This window comes from Balaenoptera musculus, chromosome 1 (genome assembly GCF_009873245.2).
Source record: "Balaenoptera musculus isolate JJ_BM4_2016_0621 chromosome 1, mBalMus1.pri.v3, whole genome shotgun sequence".
Classification (NCBI taxonomy): Eukaryota; Metazoa; Chordata; class Mammalia; order Artiodactyla; family Balaenopteridae; genus Balaenoptera; species Balaenoptera musculus.
This window is the reverse complement of record NC_045785.1, coordinates 11,755,228-11,778,662: the sequence shown is the minus strand read 5'-3', so window position 1 is coordinate 11,778,662 and position 23,435 is coordinate 11,755,228. Positions and strand designations below refer to the sequence as shown.

The 23,435-nt window shown below is 47.4% G+C and overlaps 1 protein-coding gene across 1 annotated transcript in view; it reads right to left on the bottom strand.

Moving 5' to 3' along the window:
- Positions 1-9,205: 9,205 nt before the first annotated feature.
- The window catches only part of FHAD1 (forkhead associated phosphopeptide binding domain 1), a 144,928-nt gene continuing 130,698 nt past the window's right edge, over positions 9,206-23,435 (bottom strand). Inside the window, exons 27-30 of the mRNA XM_036826732.1 lie at positions 21,152-21,247; positions 20,507-20,727; positions 19,800-19,965; positions 9,206-9,657 (exon numbers count right to left, since the gene is read on the bottom strand). Coding sequence (XP_036682627.1) covers positions 9,541-9,657; positions 19,800-19,965; positions 20,507-20,727; positions 21,152-21,247 — 600 coding nt within the window. The 3' untranslated portion in view covers positions 9,206-9,540. The remainder of the gene's footprint in view (positions 9,658-19,799; positions 19,966-20,506; positions 20,728-21,151; positions 21,248-23,435) is intronic.

Below are 23,435 nucleotides of genomic sequence, written 5' to 3'. Positions count from 1 at the left end.
TAAAACTGCAAAGCTGTGGACCTCCAGCAGCAGAACCACTGCGGGGGAGGAGTGGGGCTGGTTAATAATTCAGGTTCCCAGGCTCCAATCCAGACCGACAAAACTGATCTCTGGAATGGGGCCCAGAAATCTGCATTTTTAGCAGGCACCCAGGGGAGTTTGAAAATCACTACTGTGCTTTGTGCTTATTCTCTAAAACAGGGGTCCCCAGCCCCCCGGGATCTAATGCCTGATGATCTGAGGTGGAGCTGATGTAATAATGATAGAAATAAAGTGCACAATAAATGTAATGCGCTTGAATCATCCCGAAACCTTCCCCCCCCCACCCCGCCCCCGTCCTTGGAAAAATTGTCTTCCATGAAAACGGACCCTGGTGCCAAAAAGGTTGGGGACCGCTGCTCTAGAATGTTAGGATGATGCTCAAGACCCCTTTGCAGAAGCATCTCCTACCAGTCAATGTGCAGAGAAGAGATGGGCTTAGGGCTTAAGAAACCAGTGCTCTGGAGGCAGAGAGCACTTGAGAATGTAAAACCAGCAAGCTGTTACAGACTGATTTGCACAGAACAAACCCTCAATTGATATTTTTTGATTTTCCACAGTTTAAGAATATTGCTGAATTAATTTAAAAGGCATTTTAAAAATAAAAAAATTGAGAAAAAAACCCTTCAGGGTTCAAGAAAATATGAAATTTACATTAACTTATTTTTGAGATTGTTTCTGAATCCAATAAAGATGTTCAGCTTAAATGACACGATTTTGTTTTTTTTAAAGCTTGGAATTAAGTTTCTGTTGGTCTTGGGCAACTTGGTACAGCTACTTGTAAAAGGTAAGTTTCTATATCTTCCATATGTGTCCTTTAAGGACCCAACAGAAGCAAAATAGTTGTATTTTTATTGAATGCAAAAGACTAGGGACAGGGTGTAGATCAAAACTTTAAAAATTATGCCTGCAAATGCTTGGGTTTGCAAATTCTGAGCTTTCTTTTTAAAGCAGCTAATTACTTAAAAAAATCTGATGAACCTCAACTTGCCCCAACCTATGGTTTATAGCGGATCTGCATGAAATAGGGCTACCTTTTTTTTTTTTTTTTTCTGGAAACACCGTGAGGCATGCAGGATCTCAGTTCCTCCACCAGGGATTGAACCTGTGCCCCCTGCAGTGGAAGCACGGATCCCTAACACTGGACTGCCAGGGAATTCCCAGGGCTACCTTCATTATGAAATGTTTTGCATCTGGGAGCAAACTTTTTAACAGTGAAGAGATTAGGTGAGGGTTTGCCTTCTTGCAAAACAATTTACATGTATGTGAAAAACCTGGGGTTTTGGTTTGAATTAATCACACAGGCTGTATGTATTAAATGCTCTGGTCAGTTACCCATTTGGCTCCTGTGGACACAACCCTCTGGAGGGAGGGCAGGCTCCGTGATGCACAGTTGGGGGAATTCCAGTTCATTACCTACTGCATCTTGTAAAAGGGGAGCAGAACGCCCAGACCTTGCTGCTGTTATGCTCAGGCAGAGCTCAGGAAATGCTGCCGGATGGGTGAGCCCTTTTAACACCTCTTGGGCTGATTTTCTCACAGGTGCTCAGGGGTTGAGAGGCCTGAGACTCTGTGACCATGGAGTGGGAGCTCATGCTGCCCAGAGCTCTGCCTCATTTCAGAGGCCTTGTTGATCCGCTCCAAAGACAGAGATGCATGCTAGGGGCTGCGTTTTATTTGAACTCTTTCTTTCTAAGGTCATTGGACTTCAGGAAAAGCACTTATTCAGAAACCAGAGAAGTAGTGGGGGAAGAACAGGCCGGGATAACCGATGATCCCTGATTGCGGGTGAAACTTCCAGGAACCATCAGTTGCCTGTTCATTAGGGGAAATCACTTCTGAGTGACCCTGAGTGCTGTGTCCCAAGCATGGATTTGGGCAGAAAGAAACGATCTGGACTGGTTATGCATTACGGCATTTGGTCATGCGGAAAGAATGATCTTCAGGAAAAATCACACCCTTGGCAAAGGATCTTTACAGAGGCAGGGGTGAGAGAGAGCCAATTCTGACAAAACTCCAGCGACAAGGGAGCTAGGCAGACTTAGTCATCGTTGACTTATATTTCTTTGCTTCCTCCCACATCTACTTGTGTAACTGTCTTTTGAGGAGGGGTAAGGTAATATTAAGAAAAACAACAGCACTTTGAAAAAGAGGAGGGAGACGCAGGAAGGGTTGGGAAGAGCTCTTGGGTGATGGGGGCAGATGGAGAGAGCTCTGAGGGGCATTCCAGAGCTGGACGGAACTGGGTGGTCCCTCCAGCTTGAGGTGCTGGGAAAACAAGAAGGGATTAGGGAGGCCAGCAGAGATAAAAGTCAGCTCATAAACTACATCATTCACTTGGCACTTTATAAATACCAATTTACTAATTAATCATCACAAACCCTCCGTGTTCACCAGGAAACCCATGATGGATAGAGAAAGGTGCACAGAGGTCAAAGTTCAGGGACAACCCAGATACTCATTTGGAGCGATTGGAGGAGTGAGAGCAGGGAATGGGGTCACAGCCTGGTTGATCTCAGAGGCTTTCTCTCCTCCTGCAAAGTCTGGAAGCTGCGCAAAGGGGAGTGGGGTGGGGGAGCTTTGTCAGGCAGGCGCTCATGGGACTGCTGAGCAGGGCAGGTGCAAAAGGGAACGATGGGGCCAAGACCTGCAGGTGGTTGCAGGTCATTAGAAGCCAACCTATCTCTCTAGTGAGCTCTCTTTTTGGGGTTATCTTGGATGCGTTGAATCTACTTGAAAACGAAAATTGTCTTGCAAATTATTTGCATATGCCCGACTGGACAGACTGGAGGAAAAAAATCTGAGCGTGATTTCTGCTTCTGTTAAACCCCAGGTGGTTCTGTGTCCAACTTTAACAACTGATAGGCCTGAGTCTTAGCCCTGTTTTAAACTCTCAAAGACTCTGTTTGTGTGTGTGTGTGTGTGTGTGTGTGTGTGTGTGTGTGTGTACCATGTGGCTTAAAACTCAGCAATGTTGCATCTGCAGTGCCCTCCTGGACCCTTTCCAAAGATGGCAATAACATGGGCAGCTGATTTCGATTTTTATACTATTCTGTGAAAGCAGCGTGCGTCTACGTCCCGGCAATCGAGACCTATTTATTAAGTGTGTTTGGCACCAGGCTCTGGTCCTGGAATTCTTCTGGTCATGGGCAAGAGTGGGGATGGGGGCGGGGAGAGCAGGACTAGCCAGTTTGAAGAGTGAGATCTGTCGGACCCCACGCTGAGGGACTGACAGAGGCTATGACTGTTCCAGCTAAACCCGCCTCTGGCTGGGACTCAGCACTTATTACAGCCCACAATGAAGCTGTTAATAAAATATCTGACACCTCCTACCCCACCCCATCCCAGCACAACTTCCTGGGGAAAGGGACCTGTCTGTCTGGTTCAGCTTTGGCTCCTCAGTGCCCTGCATGGTGCCTGGCCCAAGGTCCTTGTTGGAGAAATCGGGGTTGACTGGATGCATGATGGCCTGCTCTGCCTGAGGGCTCAGGATGGGCTGGATGTTTTCTCAGTGTCCCCTCCAGAGCATCCGGTGGCCCGATTTCAGGTCTCAAGGTCACTGCCAAGAAAGAGAAGCTGCTAAAGTGACACCTCTGTGCACGCACATGACTCAACACAAAAGTTAACAGGATCTCTTGAACAACAAGCCTCTCAAGTGTCTGTCCCCTGCGCCTCTGAGGACAGCGTCAGCCGCATCAGATAGGGATTGGGGCCGGGTGACCTGCTGGTCCTTGGGCATCGATGTGGCCCAGAGGTCATTTAGAGCTCTCTGCTCAGCACACAGGGTGGAAGGAATAAAAGGAAGTTATGGGTAAACACTGCTTGTGGCCGCTGCAGGGGCACATGAGGATTTGGGAAACTGAAAGGAAGGTTGTAAAATGAACACAAGGTGGAGACAGGCAAAGTCGGTTGAAAGAGAGAGCATGGTGCCTAGGCTGGGAACACCTGAACTTAGGTAGTAACTAAAGAAAGCAGGGGACTCTAAGAAGGGCTAGTAAACCAGGATGCCGAGAGGAAGGGATGTGTCGTGAAGTCTTGGTTCTTTCAGGCTTGGTCCAGTGGAAGGCAGGTGTCCAGACTCAACAGCAAAGCTTCCTGTTGTCCAGATGCAGCACGGTGATGGTGAAAGGCAGTGTGGTGTCATGGTTAGGAGTTGGGTTTGAAAATTCCTTTGGGGTGACCTTGGGCAGCCTGTTTTACCTTTCGAGAGGCCTTTCGAATGGCTCTCTCCTCCTGGAGTACTTGAGAGGATTAAATGAGAACATTTATGTAAAGTGTTTCGTTTAGTGCGTGGCACGTGGCACGTAGTAAAAGCTCACGATGCTCTCAGTGATGGAGATGATGATCAGCTGTCTTCCTGGTAGTCGTGCGGCAGACAATAGCCATGCAGATATTAACAATCTAGTCTGGGTGAGAGTTTAACACGGGTTGGCATAACTGGCCCTCTGCCTATCTTTATAAATAAAGTTTTATTGGGACACAGCCAAGCTCATTTGTTTAGGCATAATGCTGCAATGGCAGAGTTGAGTAGTGATGACAGCGACCCCATGGTTCACAAAGGGAAATGGCCCTTTATAGAAAATGTTTGCTGACCTGATCCTCGTCAACCAGTAGATACCAAGCTGGTTCCTGGACTTCACCGAGGAAAACGATGTATTGGAGCAGTTGAGCACGAAGTCTGGGCTCTGATGCGCCTGCTCTGGGGCAAGCAACTTACTTCTCATCATCTTCACACGTGAAACAGGAGTGATACAGACAGTGAGGACTGAGCGGGATAACGTCTGGACCATGCTTAGTGCAGGGTCTGATGGCTGGCAAGGATGCTCTAAAAAGTTGGCTATTATTAGCTATTAAACTTCAACTGTTGAAAGGCACAAAGAAACTCCCAGAAGAGGGTCACTGCTGCATGCAGCTCTCTCTAGAGAAGGTCCAGCAATAATCTCATCGAAAGCCAAAAAAGAGGATGGGAATGTCACGGGTGAGCTCTCCCAGGCAACACACCCACTAAATTAATGATTCTAACTCCTTTGCAGGAAGGCAGCAGATTAGACCGTGAAAAGAAAGGGGAGCAAAGGTTAAGGCCCCAAGGTCTAGCACAGTATCATTAGTACCTGGCGCGTAGTAGGTACCTGGTGTTTGCTGGAATGAATGAAGGCTGGTTGTTTAACCATAAAAGTGATTTATCAGTCAAAGGGCACCTCTAATCTGTGATGATAAGACCACGTCGAGCCAGAGGTAAAATTTCTGCCTCCGATATCTTTTTTTTTTTTAAATTAATTAATATATATATATATATATATATATTTTTTTTTTTTTTTTTTTGGCTGTGTTGGGTCTTCGTTTCTGGGCGCGGGCTTTCTCTAGTTGTGGCAAGCGGGGGCCACTCTTCATCGCGGTGCGCGGGCCTCTCACTATCGCGGCCTCTCTTGTTGCGGAGCACAGGCTCCAGACACACAGGCTCAGTAACTGTGGCTCACAGGCCTAGTTGCTCCGCGGCACGTGGGATCTTCCCAGACCAGGGCTCAAACCCGTGTCCCCTGCATTGGCAGATGGACTCTCAACCACTTGCGCCACCAAGGAAGCCCTGCCTCCGATATCTTAGGGTTTTAGGAATGAAAGCAATATGATGAGAGGAAACTCAAAACAAGGAGCGTGCTTATGTTTCCCACTGCAGGACGGAGGCATTGCAATGGATTCCCGGGGAACAGATGGACAAAGAAAAATGTTTAAAAACAAAAGCAGGCACATAAGATCATGAATGGGCCCAGAATAACTCGGGACACTGAGCAGACGGATGCAAGCGGCGCATCTTGATGGAAATGAGGCCAAGCTGATAAGCCGGAAGAGTTTACCCTCACCTGGCTCCCTAACTCCTGCTTTAGGAAACTCAGTACGAAAAAGAGGAGCACATGGGCTTCCCTGGTGGCTAAGAATCTGCCTGCCAATGCAGGGGACACGGGTTTGATCCCTGGTCTGGGAAGATCCCACATGCCGCGGAGCAACTAAGCCCATGCGCCACAACTACTGAGCCCGCGTTCTAGAGTCTGCGAGCCACAACTACTGAGCCCGCATGCCACAACTACTGAAGCCCCCATGCCTAGAGCCCGTGCTCCGCAACAAGAGAAGCCAACGGAATGAGAAGCCTGCGCACGGCAACAAAGAGTAGCACCTGCTTGCGGCAACTAGAGAAAGCCTGTGCATGCAGCAACGAAGACCCAACGCGGCCAAAAATAAATAAATAAATAAATAAATAAATAAATAAATAAATTTATGGGGGGGAAAAAAAAAGAGGAGCACATTAGCATTAGCAGGTTTTGGGTTTCTTCTCATCGTCAGTGTATTGCTTTCATCCCTAAGACCCTAAAAAATTGGAAACCACTTCACTTACCAGGAACACACTTCGGAACGCGGATCCGGAGGAAGCTGTTTTTTTCCGCACACACTTCATGACTCCGGTTTCCACGACAGCAGGCACTGCTGGCTCTGCCAAGTTGCTGGAGAAGGGCACCTTATCTGCAAAGTCACGAATCCAAATGGGCCCCCATTGGCAAGGGTGGAAGGAAGTTTTTGGGCTTAGTTTCTTGGGGGATCAGAAGATTGGGAGTTCTGGTGGGGGGACGGCAGGTACCTAGTTGTCCCCTGGTACGACGTCAGGGGAAAGAAAGGTCGCTGGTAGCTTCTCAGAGCTACCAGTTGGGGCTGTGCAGAGCGTCTTAGTAAATGCCATTTTGGTTGCAAATAACAGAAACTCAAACCGGCTGAAGCAAAAAGGGGACACCTATGGGGAAGAAAAGACAGCTCCTGCCTGTCCAGACTCCTCAGCTTTGCTTGCCCTTTGATTCTCTAACCTTCCTCATTTCCTTTCAGTAAACTCCTTTTCTGTTTCAGTTAGCCACAGGAGATTTCTGTTGTTTGCAACCAGAGAATCTTGAGTGATACAAAAAGTCCTAGTGGAACCCAAGGGCAGGCATTGTACACGAGGCCATCCTAAACTAGCCCCAGCCAAGCCAACCAGACCAGTACAAGTGGCCAGCTTGACACATGGAATCATGAGAAATAATAGTTGCCATTTTAAGTCACTAAGCTTTGAGTGGTTTGCTCCACAGCACAAACAGGTACATCTGACCACAGTGGCTTAAACTGATAGGGATTTATTTATTTATACAACAGGATGTACAGAGGTAGGCAGTTCAGGTGCAGTCCAGAGCACAGTGATGCCACTAGGCTCCCACCCAGGCTTTTCATGTCTTTCCACTCCATTGTCTTTTGAGGTGGGCTTTGGTCTCTTGCTTGTTACCTGGTGATCCCCAACGTGGCTGCTCCAGCTCCAAGTCTGAGCTCCAGGAGAGAAAAAGGAGACAAGGCAAAGGGACAAAGAGAAAAAGCTTTCTCCTAGCAAAGCCTTGCCTTTAACTCCAGAAGGGAAGCCCTGCCCAGGGCCTTCACCTGCATGTCATTGGCCAGAATTGAACAACACAGCCAGGTCTAGCTGCAAGGGATGCTGGGAAATGAGGGCATTTAGTGTGCTGCTTATACAGTAGAGGGAGGCAATGACTAAGGGGCTTGTAGTGTCTGCTGCACTGTCTCTCTGGGGGTTGTCTTGGTTTCTTCTTCTTTTTTTTTTTTTTGCCACGCTGTGTGGCTTATGGGATCCTAGTTCCCTGACCAGGGATTGAGTCCGGGCCCTTGGCAGTGAAAGCGCAGAGCAGACCGCCAGGGAATTCCCTGGGTCTTGGTTTCTTGTCTCTACTTGTTGCTTATCTATCCTGGCCATCTCTTTCTAAGACTGGCTTTGTTTCTCCAAACACAGTGGGAGAAATGGTCACCCCAGCTGGGAACTGCATCAAGACCTTCAGCTCTGGACCATTAATGACCTGTGTGGTGACTCCGTGTCCCACTTCCAAATATCAAGAGCACAGGTGCTGATTGGCCCAGCTTCGGTTAGAAGAGAAACCTGATTCGTCTGGCTTGGGTAGAATATCTACCGATCAGCCAATCACGTGTGGCCAAGAGAGCAGCAGTAGGTAGGGTAAACCTGGCTGGGGAATGTGCATTCTCAGAGAAAGGGGTGTGTGGCTGAGGAGACACCTAAAGAACCATGTAGTTCAAGGAGTGAAGAAAGGAAATTGCCATTGTGGGTTGCAATGTTATATGATAAAAATTAACATGTCCTTTGAAAGACCTCAAATACACTGGAGTCACATAGGCATTACATTTAACTTATGCAAATTCAAATATTTGTATTCAACCAAAGTATTTTTTTTCCCCACACAATTTGGCTTCCAAACATGAGCCAGCTACTTAACTACTGCCTGACCAAGTGATCTTTTCTGGTGCTGGAGATTGCTGTTTTGGATTTTGGGGATATGGTACAGTATAAGTAATATCATGTTCTTTATGGAAAACTGCTGGGATTTTCAAGACCATTTTTAAGGTCAGGTGATGCTCACTCTTCTCACTGTGTAAGAGGTACCTTTAGTGGAAGATCATGCAAATAACTTGTCCCATTTCCTTCTAGTTTTAATCAGTATAAAGAATGCATTTGGTTTTAAAATATCAAAATATTTTTATGGTGGCTTTTTAAAAATAAAAAATAATGATATTCATGACTTCTGGCTCTTCCTCCTGTTTTGTTTGGTGGTCTTTGGCCGTACAAGAAAGGCAGGGAGAGAACAGATGGCTGGAGAGAAGGCAAAAATGAGGGTCTCTTCAAACACCATGGGAAAGGGGTGTGTCCACCTGGGCAGTGTGTGCTCTTTGATGACTGGGTACTTGGTCTGTCCTGATGGCTTGGGACTTGACCTACTGGGCTGTCTTGGTGCGGCAGAATGGGCAGCGTGAGATGGAGTTAGAAACCTGGGTTCCAGACCCAAATCTTGAATTTACTAGCTGTGTGACTTTAGATGGGCCATTTAACCTCTCTGGGCCTCAGCTTCCTCATTTGTAAAATGGGGAACATAATGCTATTTACCTCCCAGGGCTTGGGAGAGGATTAGATGAGAAGTGTTTTGAAAACCGCAGAGCACCATATAAACATGACTGTTATGGAAGCGATAAAACAGGTTGGTGTTCGACTTTATTACAATAAATTCAGATATAAATGCACTATACCATGGCCCCAACAGCCCTGAGGTTACCATTCTGTCCTGTGGCCCCAGTACACGCCCTGGGTTTTCTCAACTGCGGGTTTCTCGGAGCTCCTTGGAGGTGTGACATGTGGGTTTGTCACTACCCAAACACATAATTGTATCTACTGGGCCTAGGAGTCTGAATGTCAAACTTATTCTTCATACGCCTGAGTATGTTTACATTCGTACTATCTGTGAAAAGAACCCCTCTCCTCACACACTCCAAAATACAGTATTGTGCAAAATACCAGTCTAGGAAGCAACACACTCGGGTAGCAACCTTTAAAGTCCTAAAAAAGCATCTTAGTAGTTTGACGCAGAAGAGTTACACTGACTCACGGAGGATCACGCGAGGCCCAGCGGGACGACGTTTCTAGTTCCTTCCACCAGGTTTAGAAAACAAAAGGCTCTGGCTGGATCTGCTGGAAACTTCTCTCTTCAGCATCTCCCTTTCTTGGTCCATCTTTGGGGTGCCTTTTCTGGCTCCAACCTTCAACAAGCAAGAGCAACAAATGCCCAAACTCTATAATTGTAGGGAGATCCCCAAATATTTCTCAAATGGCATTTTTTTTTTTTACTCAAAATAAAATATTTGTTGTAAAAAATATTTATATATACACATAGATGTGAGCAAAACGAAGGTAAAATGATCCACCATTATCACACTACCCACAGGTAACCTTATTCACATTTTGGTGTACACTCTTCCAGATACACAGATAACGTTTTCGTCTTCCATTTGCATCTTTTTTTGAACCAGGAGTTTCTGATTATAGGCACATTCACTGGGATGGACTTTCTCTTGAAAAGCTGTTACTGAACTGAATGCCTTATGTCTCTGATGTCTTAGGAGGAGAAAATGCAGGATACTCGAGGGGGTCTGTCTAACCCTTTTCTGAGCACTGCTCCTGGCTCCAGGCAGCCATGTGTGTGACTCTGTCCCTGGTCATAGCTGATCGGGCACTTGGCAAGGGCTGGGCTTTTAAGATGGTCACTCCCAGGATTTGGGGTTACGGGCTCTAAGATGCTACTTGCTCCTTGGGCTGGTCCTTTGAACTGGGGGACCGTGAGGTCATTCCTTCCTGTCACATGACTGGAGAGAGCAGAGATCAGGGGAGCCATGCAGAGACACAGAGAGGAGATACGGCCTGTGTGTGTGCGTGCGCATGCTTGTGTGTGTGTAAAAGAGATGATGCCTGAGATCTGATGGCTTACCAGTTCTATTTTGAGGCCAGGCTCTCTTTCAGCTCTCAGTTTTTATGAGGCACTCACCCTTTATCCTTATAAAAGCCCCCTCCCTCTTTCTGAATAGGTTTCCATTAATTGCAACCCAAGAATCTCTCGCTCACACAGTTCTGTATGTACTGTAGATGCCACTGTACCTTACAAGTTTCTTTCCAGCAGGTTTCACACTGCCTTCCTGCAAGTTTTTGACTCCAACACATGCCCCTGGGGGAAGAGGGCTGGTGGGTAGTCAGCTGGTTTCAGCTGGTTTCAGTCAGGTGGTTTCAGCTCTGCCACTGACTGCGTGACCCTCGGTTTCCTCATCTGTCAAATAGGGACCAGAAAGTCCTGTCTTTCTCAGGGGTTGAGAGGAGGTTCTGGGTGGATTTCAATGGGAGGGGCTGTTAGGACCATCTCTGTAGCTCTTTTCTCTTTAAGACAGGTTTAAAAATCACCTCCTGTGCCGGACCTCTGCCAGTGGCTGACAGGAGCCTTGAATGTGTTTTCAGACTGCATTCAAAATCATTTCAAGGAAAAAAAAAATCATTTCAGGGTAAGAAAGGCTAACATCTCTACACTAGCCCACAAAGTAAACCTTGGCGGGAATGCCCAGATAAAAGGAAAACAGACAGGAAATGTTGAAAATCTTTCACCTCTAAACCACTTTTCCTTTGTATCCTTTTTTATTTGATTTTCAATAAAATTGCTGGCTCTGGGTGGTTCCCAGATGCCAGTGCCCTGACCTGGTGTGGGGCTGGCTGTCGGAGTTGGAGTCTGGGTGTTTGTTAAAAAATAAAGATTCCTTGGTCCCAGGGTCCCCCGAGCCCCAGGTCTGCCACGAGCTTGGGGTGGGAAGCACCACAGAGCAAGCTTTGGTCCACTTTTTTGAGTGGGGGGTCGGGGGCAGCAGAAGGCAGACGGGATGGCTGAACTGGGAAAAGGAAGAGATGGGGAATGGGAAACGTGAAAATGCAAGTGTGGGCCCGAGGGTTGGGGGAACCTGGCAGGGTCCGTCTTGAACCCGTGACCACAGGCAGCGACACGCATTCAGCCTGAGTGTTTGGAACCACATGCCCCGTCCTTAGAAGGACAAGGCAGGGGTAGAAGCCCCTCGTTTAAAGAACAACATCCAGATTGGAAATTTGGAAATTAATTGGAAATTAACTCAGGGCATACTGGAGTGGCTGCTTTGGGCATCTGCAAGCATCGGTTCTAGAAAGATCCCAGTTCATTCCCACATCACCTCAGGTCTTGGTTTTAAACATCCCCTTTCAGGGAGACCTCTCTTGGCCCTTGACCTGGGAGGTGGGGGAGGGAGGTCCCTGTGAAATATGCTCCTGAGCTCAGTGCACTGGCCTTTGTCCTCAAAAAGTAGTTATTTAATCATTATATTTATTTATTTATCCCAGAATAAAACCCAGAAAGACAGGGAGTTTTGCGTGTTTCTTCATTGATCTAACCCAGTGTTTCTCACCCTTTTTTTCAGTATCGTTCTTCCCCTAAGGAGCCTTCTCAGGCATTTTTTACTAACTGCTCTCACCTCCATAAAATTTGAATATTACAGAGAGCGCTATGTGTACATCTGCGCTTTATACATTAAAAAAGTAGAGTTTTGGCCTCGCAGGGGTGATATGGCTCCCACTGAGAACGGGATTGAACCTTAACACCTGGACAGTACCCGCCATATCGTAGGCTCTCAACAAATATTCGTTGAATGAATGAGGGCTGGAATCGTATCGTCTTGTTCATTCTTCTATCCCCGGTTCCTACCACAATATGTGGGCTAGACTAGGTATTCAATAAATATTTGTCAACTAGAAGATTTTCCCCTTTAGCATATGACTGACAAACAATTATAGAAGACTGTTAGCTGCAATGGAAAAAATATATAAAATCGATGAATGGCATTTGGAGGACAGAAAACAAAAAACCAGAGGGTCTTAAAAAGGTAGGAGGTGTTAGTTCTGAAGCTTGTTAGAGATGGAGACTCTCTTATGAGTGGGCGAGACAGAGCAGATTTTACACGTCCCATCATTTTCAAGGTGGTCCTGGTGACTCCATCCCCCGAAGGACTCCAGGCCCACTCTTGAGGAAGGAGTCGCCCAAGTTACACTTGGCAAGGAATCTGGAGGAAACCTTTCTGTACCGAGGAGATCCTAGACACCAAACTTCTAAGCTCAGGCTGGAGGGCAGGGAGAATAGGAAGCTGGCTCTTTGCTCTTAGCCGAAGCACCATCTGCCCCGCTTCTGTTAAAGCCAGAGGCAGCGTGAAGTTCCAGGGGGTCTCACATCTCAGAGAAGCACAGTGTTCCCACAACATCCGGGACCCATCCCAATATCTCCTCTGCCATTTTACATCCCCAGGTGGTCCTCAGACAAAACCTAGATGTAGGGCAGTTTCTGCCTCCTCCCAGCTCAATCACATATGTGAATGAATAAGTAACAAACTTCCAGTCATTTCCACTTTGCAGGGTGGCAAACGTCTCAGATCAATTGGGGCCCTCAGGATGCTCTCTATCCTCTTAACATCCTGCTCTGGGTAGTAACCACCTTCTGGTCTCAGCACAAGGATGCTGGATGAGAAGCTTCTATTTTCCAAATATATCCCTCACCTAGAATATCTTCGTTTCTTCCCATGATAATTTGGTTGCCTCAGCATGACTGTGGCCTTTTATCAAACTTGAATGTCTCCTCTCTCATATTCAACCAAAATGTGTTTGGCTTTCAAGCTTCCTGAGAGCTCGCTTCTACTGTCTGCAAAGTGGGAACGTGGATTGGCTTAATTCCAGTTCCAGGGCTGATTTGTCAATGGCAATGTTTCAACATGTTCAAGATTTCATAGTCTTAATTCTCAACTTTTAAGAGAATTCTAGAGGATGCTTCCTTGAAATTTAAGAGAAATGCCACTGGAAATGTATCAGGTTTATTACCTGGAGGTTTATAACCTAAAGGAGGAAAAGCTAGCACTCACCTGGGTATCAGATCTGCACTGATTCCCAGCTCTCCTACTGAGCTGTGTGGCTCTGGACAAATAAAGTCTCTGAGCCTCAGACACCTCATCTGTAAATTGGGTATAATAACAACACCCACCCCATAGGGTTGTTGTGAACCTTAAATGAGATACTGCACGTCGAGTGTTTGGCTCTGTGCCTGGCACATGCCAAATGCTCAATACATAATAGATGTGGGATAACTGTCAACTGGGCTTCCTGCTGACGTTCTATGGTTTTCTCTCTTCTCTCTTCTGGCTCACCTGGAAATTTGAGTTCTGCATCTTTGAGTTCTTCACCATCTCTACAAACATTCGTCTCTTTAATACAGAAAGAATATTGACAAAATTTAGCTTATGTTCTTCTTTGCCTTTTGCATCAGAGAAAAATGGATTTTTCTCAACTTTCAGATGCTACCCATTTGGATGGAATGTTGAGCCTTCCTAGGTGAGGAGGTGAGGATGGAGGTCTGCAGAAGGGGGTGTGGCTTTTGGGCAATGCTACACTGTCCTGCTGAACCTCTTAGGGAATCTCTGTTCCAGATTCCAGCAGAGAAGGAGGTGGTCAACCAAGAAGGCTATGAAGGATACTGTATTCTTCTTGGAGGACAGATCTGCTTTAGCTGGAAGCAGAGCCTCCTAGATCAGTGAAAGAGGCTGTAGATGTCCAGTGGGTTTCCACCCAGTGGAAATGTTGAAAGCCCCAGTGGCTAACCTCCCTGGCAGGGACTACAGGGGCCTGTTGGGAAGCCAGCATCACTGAAAATCTGGAGCTTGCCACTCCCCTGGGGTTTGATGACTGTTGCTGACCCTGATCCGCTCAAGACCCCGCACCTCAGGGAAAGCTCATCAAAGAAAGAGCAGCCCCTAAGCACTGGAGACACAAAAGTGAGAGGGAACTGGGGTCTCCCTTGCAGACTGACACTCCACAGGTGAACGTGCAGTGGTGTCAGGAAGGAGACTTTCTCCGAGAGCCCTGAGCATCCACCGGGGTCACCAACCTGGTTCCTACAGGGGCCAGGAAAGTAAAAGAAGTGGGTGAAGTGAGCTGGGGTGGTGGTGGACAGCAGCAAACACATGAGCCCAGCGCCCTTCTAAGGGGCCTGGAGGATGGAGGCTTGTGATGGTGGCTTGTGGGTCTGTGGGCCTAGGGTTGCCAGATCTTCCGAGTTTCCCAGAGAAGCTGGAAATCCAGAGTATTCCAGGAAACTGCCCTATTTTGAAATGTAACTTAAAAAAAAATCCCATGAGCCAAATGGAATATGTCTGTGGGCTGCCCTCTTGAGACACCTGCTTCAGAGCCTCCCTGCTTGGTGTCTAGTTGGTGCTCAGTAAATGTTGGAGGCGTTGCCGGATAAAATACAGGATGCCCAGTTAAATCTGAATTTCAGAATGAAGCCAACAAATTTTTTAGTGTGAATATGCCCCGTGTAATATTTAGGACATTTATACTGAATAGCTTTTGTTGTTTATCTGAAACTAAAATTTAACTGGGCATCGTGTTTTTTGTTTGTTTGTTTTCCCCTAAATCTGGCAACCCTACTGGGTAGTCACAAAACTCATGGAGGAAATAAAGCTGTCTTTTGGGACAGGGCATAGGTGCTTACAAGACTCTTCCATTCTCCCAGAAGGATGCTAAGTCTACCCTCAGAGGACTGTCCGTGAAGGCCGATGGGCCCGTATTGAACCGACAGGTGCCCTCCAGGCATTTTCCATGGAGAAGGCCTCGAGCCTGCAGCCACTCAGTATTTATCACGAACTCAGTTGAGACAGTCACTATCCAAATTCCCAGATATTATGGATATCATAATAGCAGGGGTTAGTTTTAAACCAACAGCCTTCTTCTCTCCCACCCCATCCCACCCACCCCCCACCTTTTTTTTTTGCAGAACCATTTATCCAAGCAAAATCCCATGAGGAACTTGGGGTATAAGATAATGGAGAGCTTCTCTGGTGGGAGAAAGGTGTGTGTGCTTTGAGAGTCACACCCTTCCATGGTACCCAAAGGCTCCAGGGAACCCCAGTTTGAACATTGCTGCAAAATTCCTTCCTGGATTAAGTTCAATCAGTGGGCAGCTGGGCACTGAAGGGCAGAGCCTGGTCCCTGTGCACCTGCTTTTCCTGAACTTTACTGAACTCACTGGGATGTGATGACATCAGTCTGTCTCAAGAGCTGTGCACAGATGTGGCCCAGCCAACACCGCGTTGCCGTTCTCAGGGGTGCTGTCCATTATATCACACAATGTCCTCTCCGGGGGAAAATCCAGTATTGCCTTTGTTCTGTGAACACTTCTGAGCATCACATCCATCATATCTCATGGATGCTGTGAACTCTGGACCACACTGGGTTTTCCATTTCCCATGAGCTGCCAGAAAGCCCACCATCAAACGGGGCTCCCCTTTGGCAGGTGAAGGGATCGTTATAATAGGCACTTTCATCCTTATTTCTGGCTCCATTTTGTATCACTTTCCCCCCTTCTTTCACCCACATACTTCCTTCTTAGGGCAGGGGTTCCTGGGATGCCCCACTCCCCCCTTCTTCTTTTCTTATGATTTTGTCTCTATGTCCCCAAATCATTTAGCACCTAGGATGGTTGCACTGCCCTTCTGCCTTCTCTCACCTCCAGATACTGGGTCCCTTACGTCGTTTGTTCAGGAGAAGGGACAGGGGCAAGGGCTGGGGGAGGGGAAGGAACTGGAGGTGTGTGGGTGTCTCTTGGGCCGCCCACGCTGGCATTTACACTCCATAAGCTCTAACCCTTTGAAAATAAGGCACCTACTTTGTGTCTGGCTGCAAGATCAGAAAACCTCTCCATACCTGCCTCTCTTTCTCTTTGAAGGAACAGTTGCAAGGTGCTGATTCTTTGGCATTTCTCTGTACGAGATCCTCTAAACGTTCCTGAGTGAAAATATCAGGTGAGCACGACAGCGTTTAATGCATCCCCACCTGTTCCATTCGGGGACGCACCTCTGAGGTTTCTAGGAGACGCTGGGATTCACTGGGATTGGTGGGCAGAAGAAGGGGGTGGGTGAGGGTCTTTTTCTTTAGCCTTCTTCTACCTGTATGCTGCGTAGGCCTGGCCGCATGGTTCTACTTCATCATTGTGGGCGGAAGAGTACCACCCCAAGCCCCTCCCATCCATGCTCCTCCTACACAACATCTACCAATTTCTACTTCCTGGTCAAAAACACACAAGTGGCACGGAGGAAACCAGAATCTTGAGAATACCTGGGCCCAAGGATATCTTGCAAGATAGTGAGTTAAATAGAATAGTGAGGATAATGACGATGGTAGGAGAGCATGTTAGCTTTGTGGTCTTATGTGCTAAGGGCTTTGTATACAAGCTCCCATTGAATGGAAGGCTACGAGCTAGGTGCCATTTTAATTCTCATCTTAAAGAAGAGGGATCTGAGCGAATTAAGCAGAGGGAAGGTTAGGGGGTTTTCCTGGCTGAGGCCACAAGGCAAAGTGGTGGTCACGCCCCCTAGCCAGAACTTGATTGGCTGGAGATTTGATTGGCAGGAGAGCTGAGCGGCTTCTCCTGCCAGAAACAGCCAGTGCCCTTCAGCCTTTCTTACACTTCAAGCCCCAGGAAAGGGCTTGCGTGCTTCTCAAGTGGCAACTTCTGTGCATTTAAAAATTTCCTATTGAAAATCTCAGCCTTAGCCCATTCACAAAAGGTATCTGGGTCCTTTCTTGGCCGTGGCCCTAGTCGTATTCACCAAAGAGAAGAGCGCGTCCCATAAGAGCTGCCGGCTTTGGGAGGACCGGGGAAGGCGTCAGCTGGCAGGAAGCTCCCTGAAAGAAATAGAGGAATCCCCACCCATCCATGAGCTGCCTATTCTTCCCCCTTAGAAACTGGGCTTGCGATGTGCCAGGCACTGCAGGCATTTTGCCATTTAACCCTCCCGCTGCCCCACGGAGTAGGCCCCTTGTTGACAGTTCTGGTTGCTTTTGTTGAGGAACCTGCGATACAGAGGTCAAGCCACTTACTCAGGGTCATTCGGGGCAGCGGTGGGGCTTGACCTCTATTTGTTTGACTCCAAATCTGGCCTCTGAACTCTGAGAGACACTGCCGGCTTCTCCAGTGATGTGGGATGTGGCTTAGAGTGAGTACGGCCTGGGCCACGGTTCCCATCCCTCTGCCACCTGGACAGAGCCACAGACCCAGTTCTCTGTGAATGCCCAGCATTTTATACCAAGTCTCATTTTCACAGCCAAAGGTATTAGCGTGGAAGTATGACTTTTGATTCTTGAAAGTTCTGCTTGGTGAAGAGATGGTCAAACATTAAAACTACAAACGACATTTTTTTTTGGTGGGGGGGGGCAATTCTGAAGCTTAAGATGTGTAATTTCATCTCAGTGCTTCAACCCTGCCACCTCTATGAACGGGTGAAGAGTTTCAACGTTTTATACAGGAGACTAAGAAAACTAAGGCTCCTTGTGAAAATACTAAGTGTAAAACTTAGAAAAGAGGAATTCTATTTTCTGTTAATTTCTGCTTAAAAACAACGAAGATATACTCCCTGGAAGGAACTGATGCCAAGACAGATGTATACAAGTGCCCTTTAGAATCCAGCAAAACCTTAAAATTTATTATTGTTTTCTTCCTGATAAACAGGGATTTCTGACGACATATTAATAACAAGCCTGAAATGCAAACCTGAGTCCTGGAGTGAAAACCCCAGGAGCAACGGTGAGAGGTATACAAGGGGGCCACCCTGGTAAGGGAGACACAGAAGGAAGAGGTGTGGAAAAGTGAACATGGGCTGGGGAGGACAGCAGGTGGGGAGGGAATCCTGTTTCTGCCGCTGAGTAGCCAGGGAACGGTACCCTCTGTCAACTCAGCTTTCCCCTCTCTCTAAGGGGCCGACGCTTGCCAGCATCCCTTGCGGGTTGATGGGAGAGATGAAGCATGTGCGGTGTGGAGCAGGTGCCTGCCCCTCGGTAAGTGCTCAGTACATGACACCATCGGCGATGCCATGATCGCGGCTGTAGTTCATACACATCTTTCCCGCAGTTGTGAATTCCACGAATTTGAAAGCTACTAGCTGTAGCTCTTCTGGGGACCCTGACACAGGTTCAACTTGGCCATTTCAGACCCTTCTCAGCTGAAGGATGTCTAGCGCCAAACAGGCTGGCACGTCCCCTGCATTGTGTATGAATGAGGCAGCCCATGAATAATGCATGTGAAGCCTGATTATGTAAATCCTCAGGTTTTCAGTACATGACAATGGCTTTTTTTGGGCCCTTTGCTGTCCCATTCTGTGGTCTGGTGTCTCTGCTTTGGGGCCTAGCCTGCCAAGCCCTGGGGGCGGTGGGGGGCCACTTTGGGGAGGGGTGAGCTCTCCAGAGGGCACATCAAAGGGAAAGTCACAACTCTGTCACTGGCCCAGCTCTCCCTGGCATTGCTTGGTGTGAAAGGAAACTGTCCTCTGTCTGAGGCAGCCCCATGACACACGCAGACTAAGGCCTGTGATGTTTAATTCAGAGCAGTGAGCACTGGAAACACGGCGTCCAGGCTCCCTCAGAGCAGGACAGCCACTTCTCATTTCTGGGGCTCTAAGCCAGAGAGCCTGCTGTATAGCACAGGGAACTCCACTCAGTGTTCTGTAATAACTTATATGGGAAAAGAATCTGAAAAAGAATAGATATATGTATATGTATAACTGAATCACTTTGCGTACACCTGAAACTAACACAACACTGTAAATCAACTATACTCCAATATAAAATAAAAATTAAATTAAAAAAAAGAAAGTTTAAAAAAATAGAGACAAGCTAGACTATGGGCCTCAGAGAGATTAAGCTAACACATGTATATGGAATCTAAGAAAAAAAAAAAAGGTTCTGATGAACCTAGGGGCAGGCCAGGAATAAAGACACAGATGTAGATAATGGACTTGAGGACATGGGGAGGGGGAAGGGGAAGCTGGGACAAAGTGAGAGAGTAGCATTAACATATATACACTACCAAATGTAAAATAGATAGCTAGTGGGAAGCAGCTGCATGGCACAGGGAGATTAGTTCAGTGCTTTGGGACCACCTAGAGGGGTGGGATAGGGAGGGTGGGAGGGAGACGCAAGAGGGAGGGATATGAGGATATACGTATGCATATAGCTGATTCACTTTGTTGTACAGCAGAAACTAACACAACACTGTAAAGCAATTATACTCCAATAAAGATGTTAAAAAAAAAACAAACCAAAAAAGGAAAGCTGCCTGAAGTCACACAGTAAATGGTAGAGCAAGAGTCTAAACCTAGGTCTGCCTAATGCTAAAGCTATTCTGCCACCTTCCTTTGCATCAGTGAATGCATTCTGTGCCGCCTGGATCCCACGGGGACCTCAGTTGGCTGTTTCTAAAGGGAGCTGAGGGGCAGCCTCAGAGGCTCTGCTCCAGGCAGGGACCTCTCACCTTCTGCTGCCTGATCGCCCTGTTGACCCTCTTCTCGTGGTGCAGCCGCTGCTCCGTGCGTTCCAGGGCCTCCTTCAGCAGCGCCTTTTCTTCGGCCTCTTTGTAGATGTCGTCCTCCAGCTTTGCCACCTGTGACTGGTACATCTGAACCGACACTTTGCTCTGCCTGAGCACACAGGAGAGACAAAATCTCTTTTCCCCTCATCTTTCTCACTCACCACCAACGCTCCCGACCTGGGAGATTCTCAAAACACTTCCATGTATGCCTAACTTAGTGGTTTCATTACAAGTGGGGGAGAAGGATGAAGATTTGGGGAATAGAGGGCAGGATAAATAGCCCATTGGCTGTGGAAGCGTAGCATGAAGGTGGCAAAGGTTATGCTACCAGCCCCTCCCAACTTCCCGGAGAGGGTGGAGGAACGGATACCACTGAAAATAGGATGGAATTATGAAAAGCACACACATGGTGAAACAGCAGACACATTCATAAAAGGTGCACCTTATTCCTTAAGAGAGAGTAGGGCACTTCAACTGCTGCTTTCTTGCCCAGAGACTTGGGTCCATCAGGCCCTGAGTCACCATCCCGCCTCCCCCCTCCTCACCCAGGCCTCTGTCCTCTTGTCCTGGTCCCTACGGGTCTGCAGCTGCCCCGAGGTTTAGCCTGGAGAATGGAGGCCTGGGCCTTTTGCCGGGGACACGGGCCATACCTGAGCTGTTCAATGTCTTTCTCGTAGCCTCTCAAAAGCTCTTCTTTTCTCTCCAGCTGGTTCTTGAGTAGGGTGATCTTATCAAACACCAGGTCGAGGTCTCTTTGTCGAAGCTGGTTGACTCTCTCCCTCTCTTTTGGGGAGAGGTGTTTCATGGACACGTGACCTGACATATCTTTGATGTTCATCAGACTCCCGAGGGTTTTGCTCATATCCATGTACTACGAGAAAGCGTTTCGCAGGTAAGAGGCCTGGCCCAAGACCGCTGGTGGCCACTTTGAGGAGGCAAACGTCTAATTCTGTTTCATTCATTTTCTGCAATTGCAGAGAAGAAACACATGCTTTGCAAATGAGTGCATTTGGGGCTTTTAGTACGACTTTCATTTTCCCCGCATCCATTTACACTATGCCTTTTTGAGAACTGGGGGCGGTGGGGGGGAGGGGGAATGACAACAGACATAAACATTCATTCTTACTGCCCAGTCTTCCAAGGAATTTGGCTGTGCAATTTCCAGCCCATGCTGGGATAGTAGATGGGTCTCGTGGAGCTACTGTAACAACTAAATATGTATGTGGGTTGATGTTTAAATTATCTGCAGGGCACGCAGGTTCGGACAGGAGGGGACTGATGCTGGGTGTACCTACCAGCTTTTCACTAAGATCTAAAGCCTCAGCCACATCCGTTTCCTCTAACTTCTCAGTGGCTGTGATGGACCCTGGGCTGGAAAGGCCATTTTGAGGCTGAAATAAAAAAAAAAGAAAAAAAACTCTCTTGGCATTCTATTACGATTTTCTACATCCAGAAGAATAACCCAAAGAATAATGGAAGAACTGGAAAGTTACTAAAGAATAATTTGAGAGAGCTGATTTTTTTTAAACGTCTTTACTGGAGTATAATTGCTTTACAATGGTGTGTTCGTTTCTGCTGTATAACAAAGTGAATCAGCTATACGTATCCATATATCCCCATATCCCCTGCCTCTTGTGTCTCCCTCCCACCCTCCCTATCCCACCCCTCTAGGTAGACACACAGCACCGAGCTGATCTCCCTGTGCGATGCGGCTGCTTCCCACTAGCTATCCATTTTACCTTTGGTAGCGTGTGTGTGTATATATGTCCATGCCAAGAGAGCTGGTTTTGAATCCAGTCTGACTCTGTGAACTGCTTTCTTTATAACTGTGTTCCTACCCCTTCAGAGCATGACTGCCTTTGAAATGACACATCACTCGTGCCGTTCTTTGGCCACCGTCTTGTCTGTCTTCCCTTTAGGCCAGCGGTTCTCAACCGGGGGTGACTCTGTCCACCTTACCCCCGCCAGGACATTTAGCAATGCCTGGCCACATTTGTGGTTGTCATAATTGCTGCTGGCATCTAGTGGGTAGAGGACAAGGATGCTGCTGAACACCCCATGATACACAGGGCAGTCTCCCAAACAAAGAGTTACCTGGCTCAAAAAATCGGTACCGCTGACGTTGAGAAGACAAGCTCCAGAAAAATGGGGACCATGTTGCTTTTGCTCACTACCCCTCTCCTTGCGCCCAGCATGGCACCTGGCACCGAGTGGTGCATAGTGGGCATGTTTGTTGAATGAACGAATGAAGGTTAAGTAGAAAATAGCCTCCCTCCTCTTTATTAAAGGAATCTCATTTCTATGCAGCAGAAACCATACCCTCACAAAATTTGGCCAAACCTTCTCCTAGCTCTGGAACCTGGTGGGTGGGCATCACTTCAGACCCTTTCCAGAGACAATGCAGATAGTGTTTGCAGCTGCATCTCCCTAAGACCCCAACCAGCCAGCTGGCTGCTGGAAGCCCAACTGACTGCATGGAAAGGCCACCAGACTGAATAGGGGACCTGATCTGAACGACTACAAATAACCATAATAAGCCTCCTTAAAAAATAAATTGGCTTTTAATGCTTGCCATGAGCATCTCTTAGCCCTAGCATTTGTTGGCACTACCCTGAAAACCTCTGAGATTAAAAAAAAAACAACTACAAAAATATAAAGGCCCCCAAAGTGACTGTGATAGATAAGAGTGGACATATTTGTCTATATATCTATGGAGATGAGAATAAAAGAGGGTATCTGAACATGACAATAAACCGGGCAGATCTGCTGCAAAAAGAACCTGAGATGCTGCTCTGTGTCTTCAGCTCCCCTGAGCTGCATCCTCTGTACCTCTCCAGATTCCCCCTCTTTTCCTGAGGGAGGGTCACTAAGGAAGAGCCTGGGCTACAGGATCCAATCACACAGTCTCCACCCGGTCTCTGCAGGCTAGCAGACAGACCACCAGGGACACACCCCTGGCTTCTTCAATCATTATTCCGTGACCTTGGATGAGGTACTTGACCTCCTGAGGCCTTAATTTTTCTTATCTGTTAAATGGGGACAATAATAGTAACTATGACACAAGGCTGCGACGATGGTTAAATGAGATAAGGCATGTAGCCGGCTGAGCTCAAGGCCTGGCACACAGTAAGCAGTTAACAGATGTCAGCTATTCTTCCTCCTGCTCCTTCTCTTCTTTTAACTACTGCCAACCTTGGAGGATTGAGAGTTGGGAGGTTTCCTGCTCTGTGGTGTCAGTGGTGGGATGAGGGGTTGTTGCCAGGGAGAAGGTAAATCTTGGAAGCAGGATCATCAGGATATGAGATCCAGCTGAGCTCCCCACCTGGAGATGGTCCCTCTACTCCCAACCTCAGAGAAGGAAGGTTCGATTTTATCAGGAAAACCAACACGTTTCTGAAGTCACATCTCTAAACATGTGAGCAAATGTCTAGAAAAATTGTAGGAGAGAATACTGGTACAGATAGGATGACTTTATTATTTTTTCCAAAAGCTGGTTTAGACCAGCTGCTGCAGCAAGCCACACCCAGCAGATCCTGTGATTAATGCTGACCTGAGCTGTCCATTGTCATGTGTCAATCA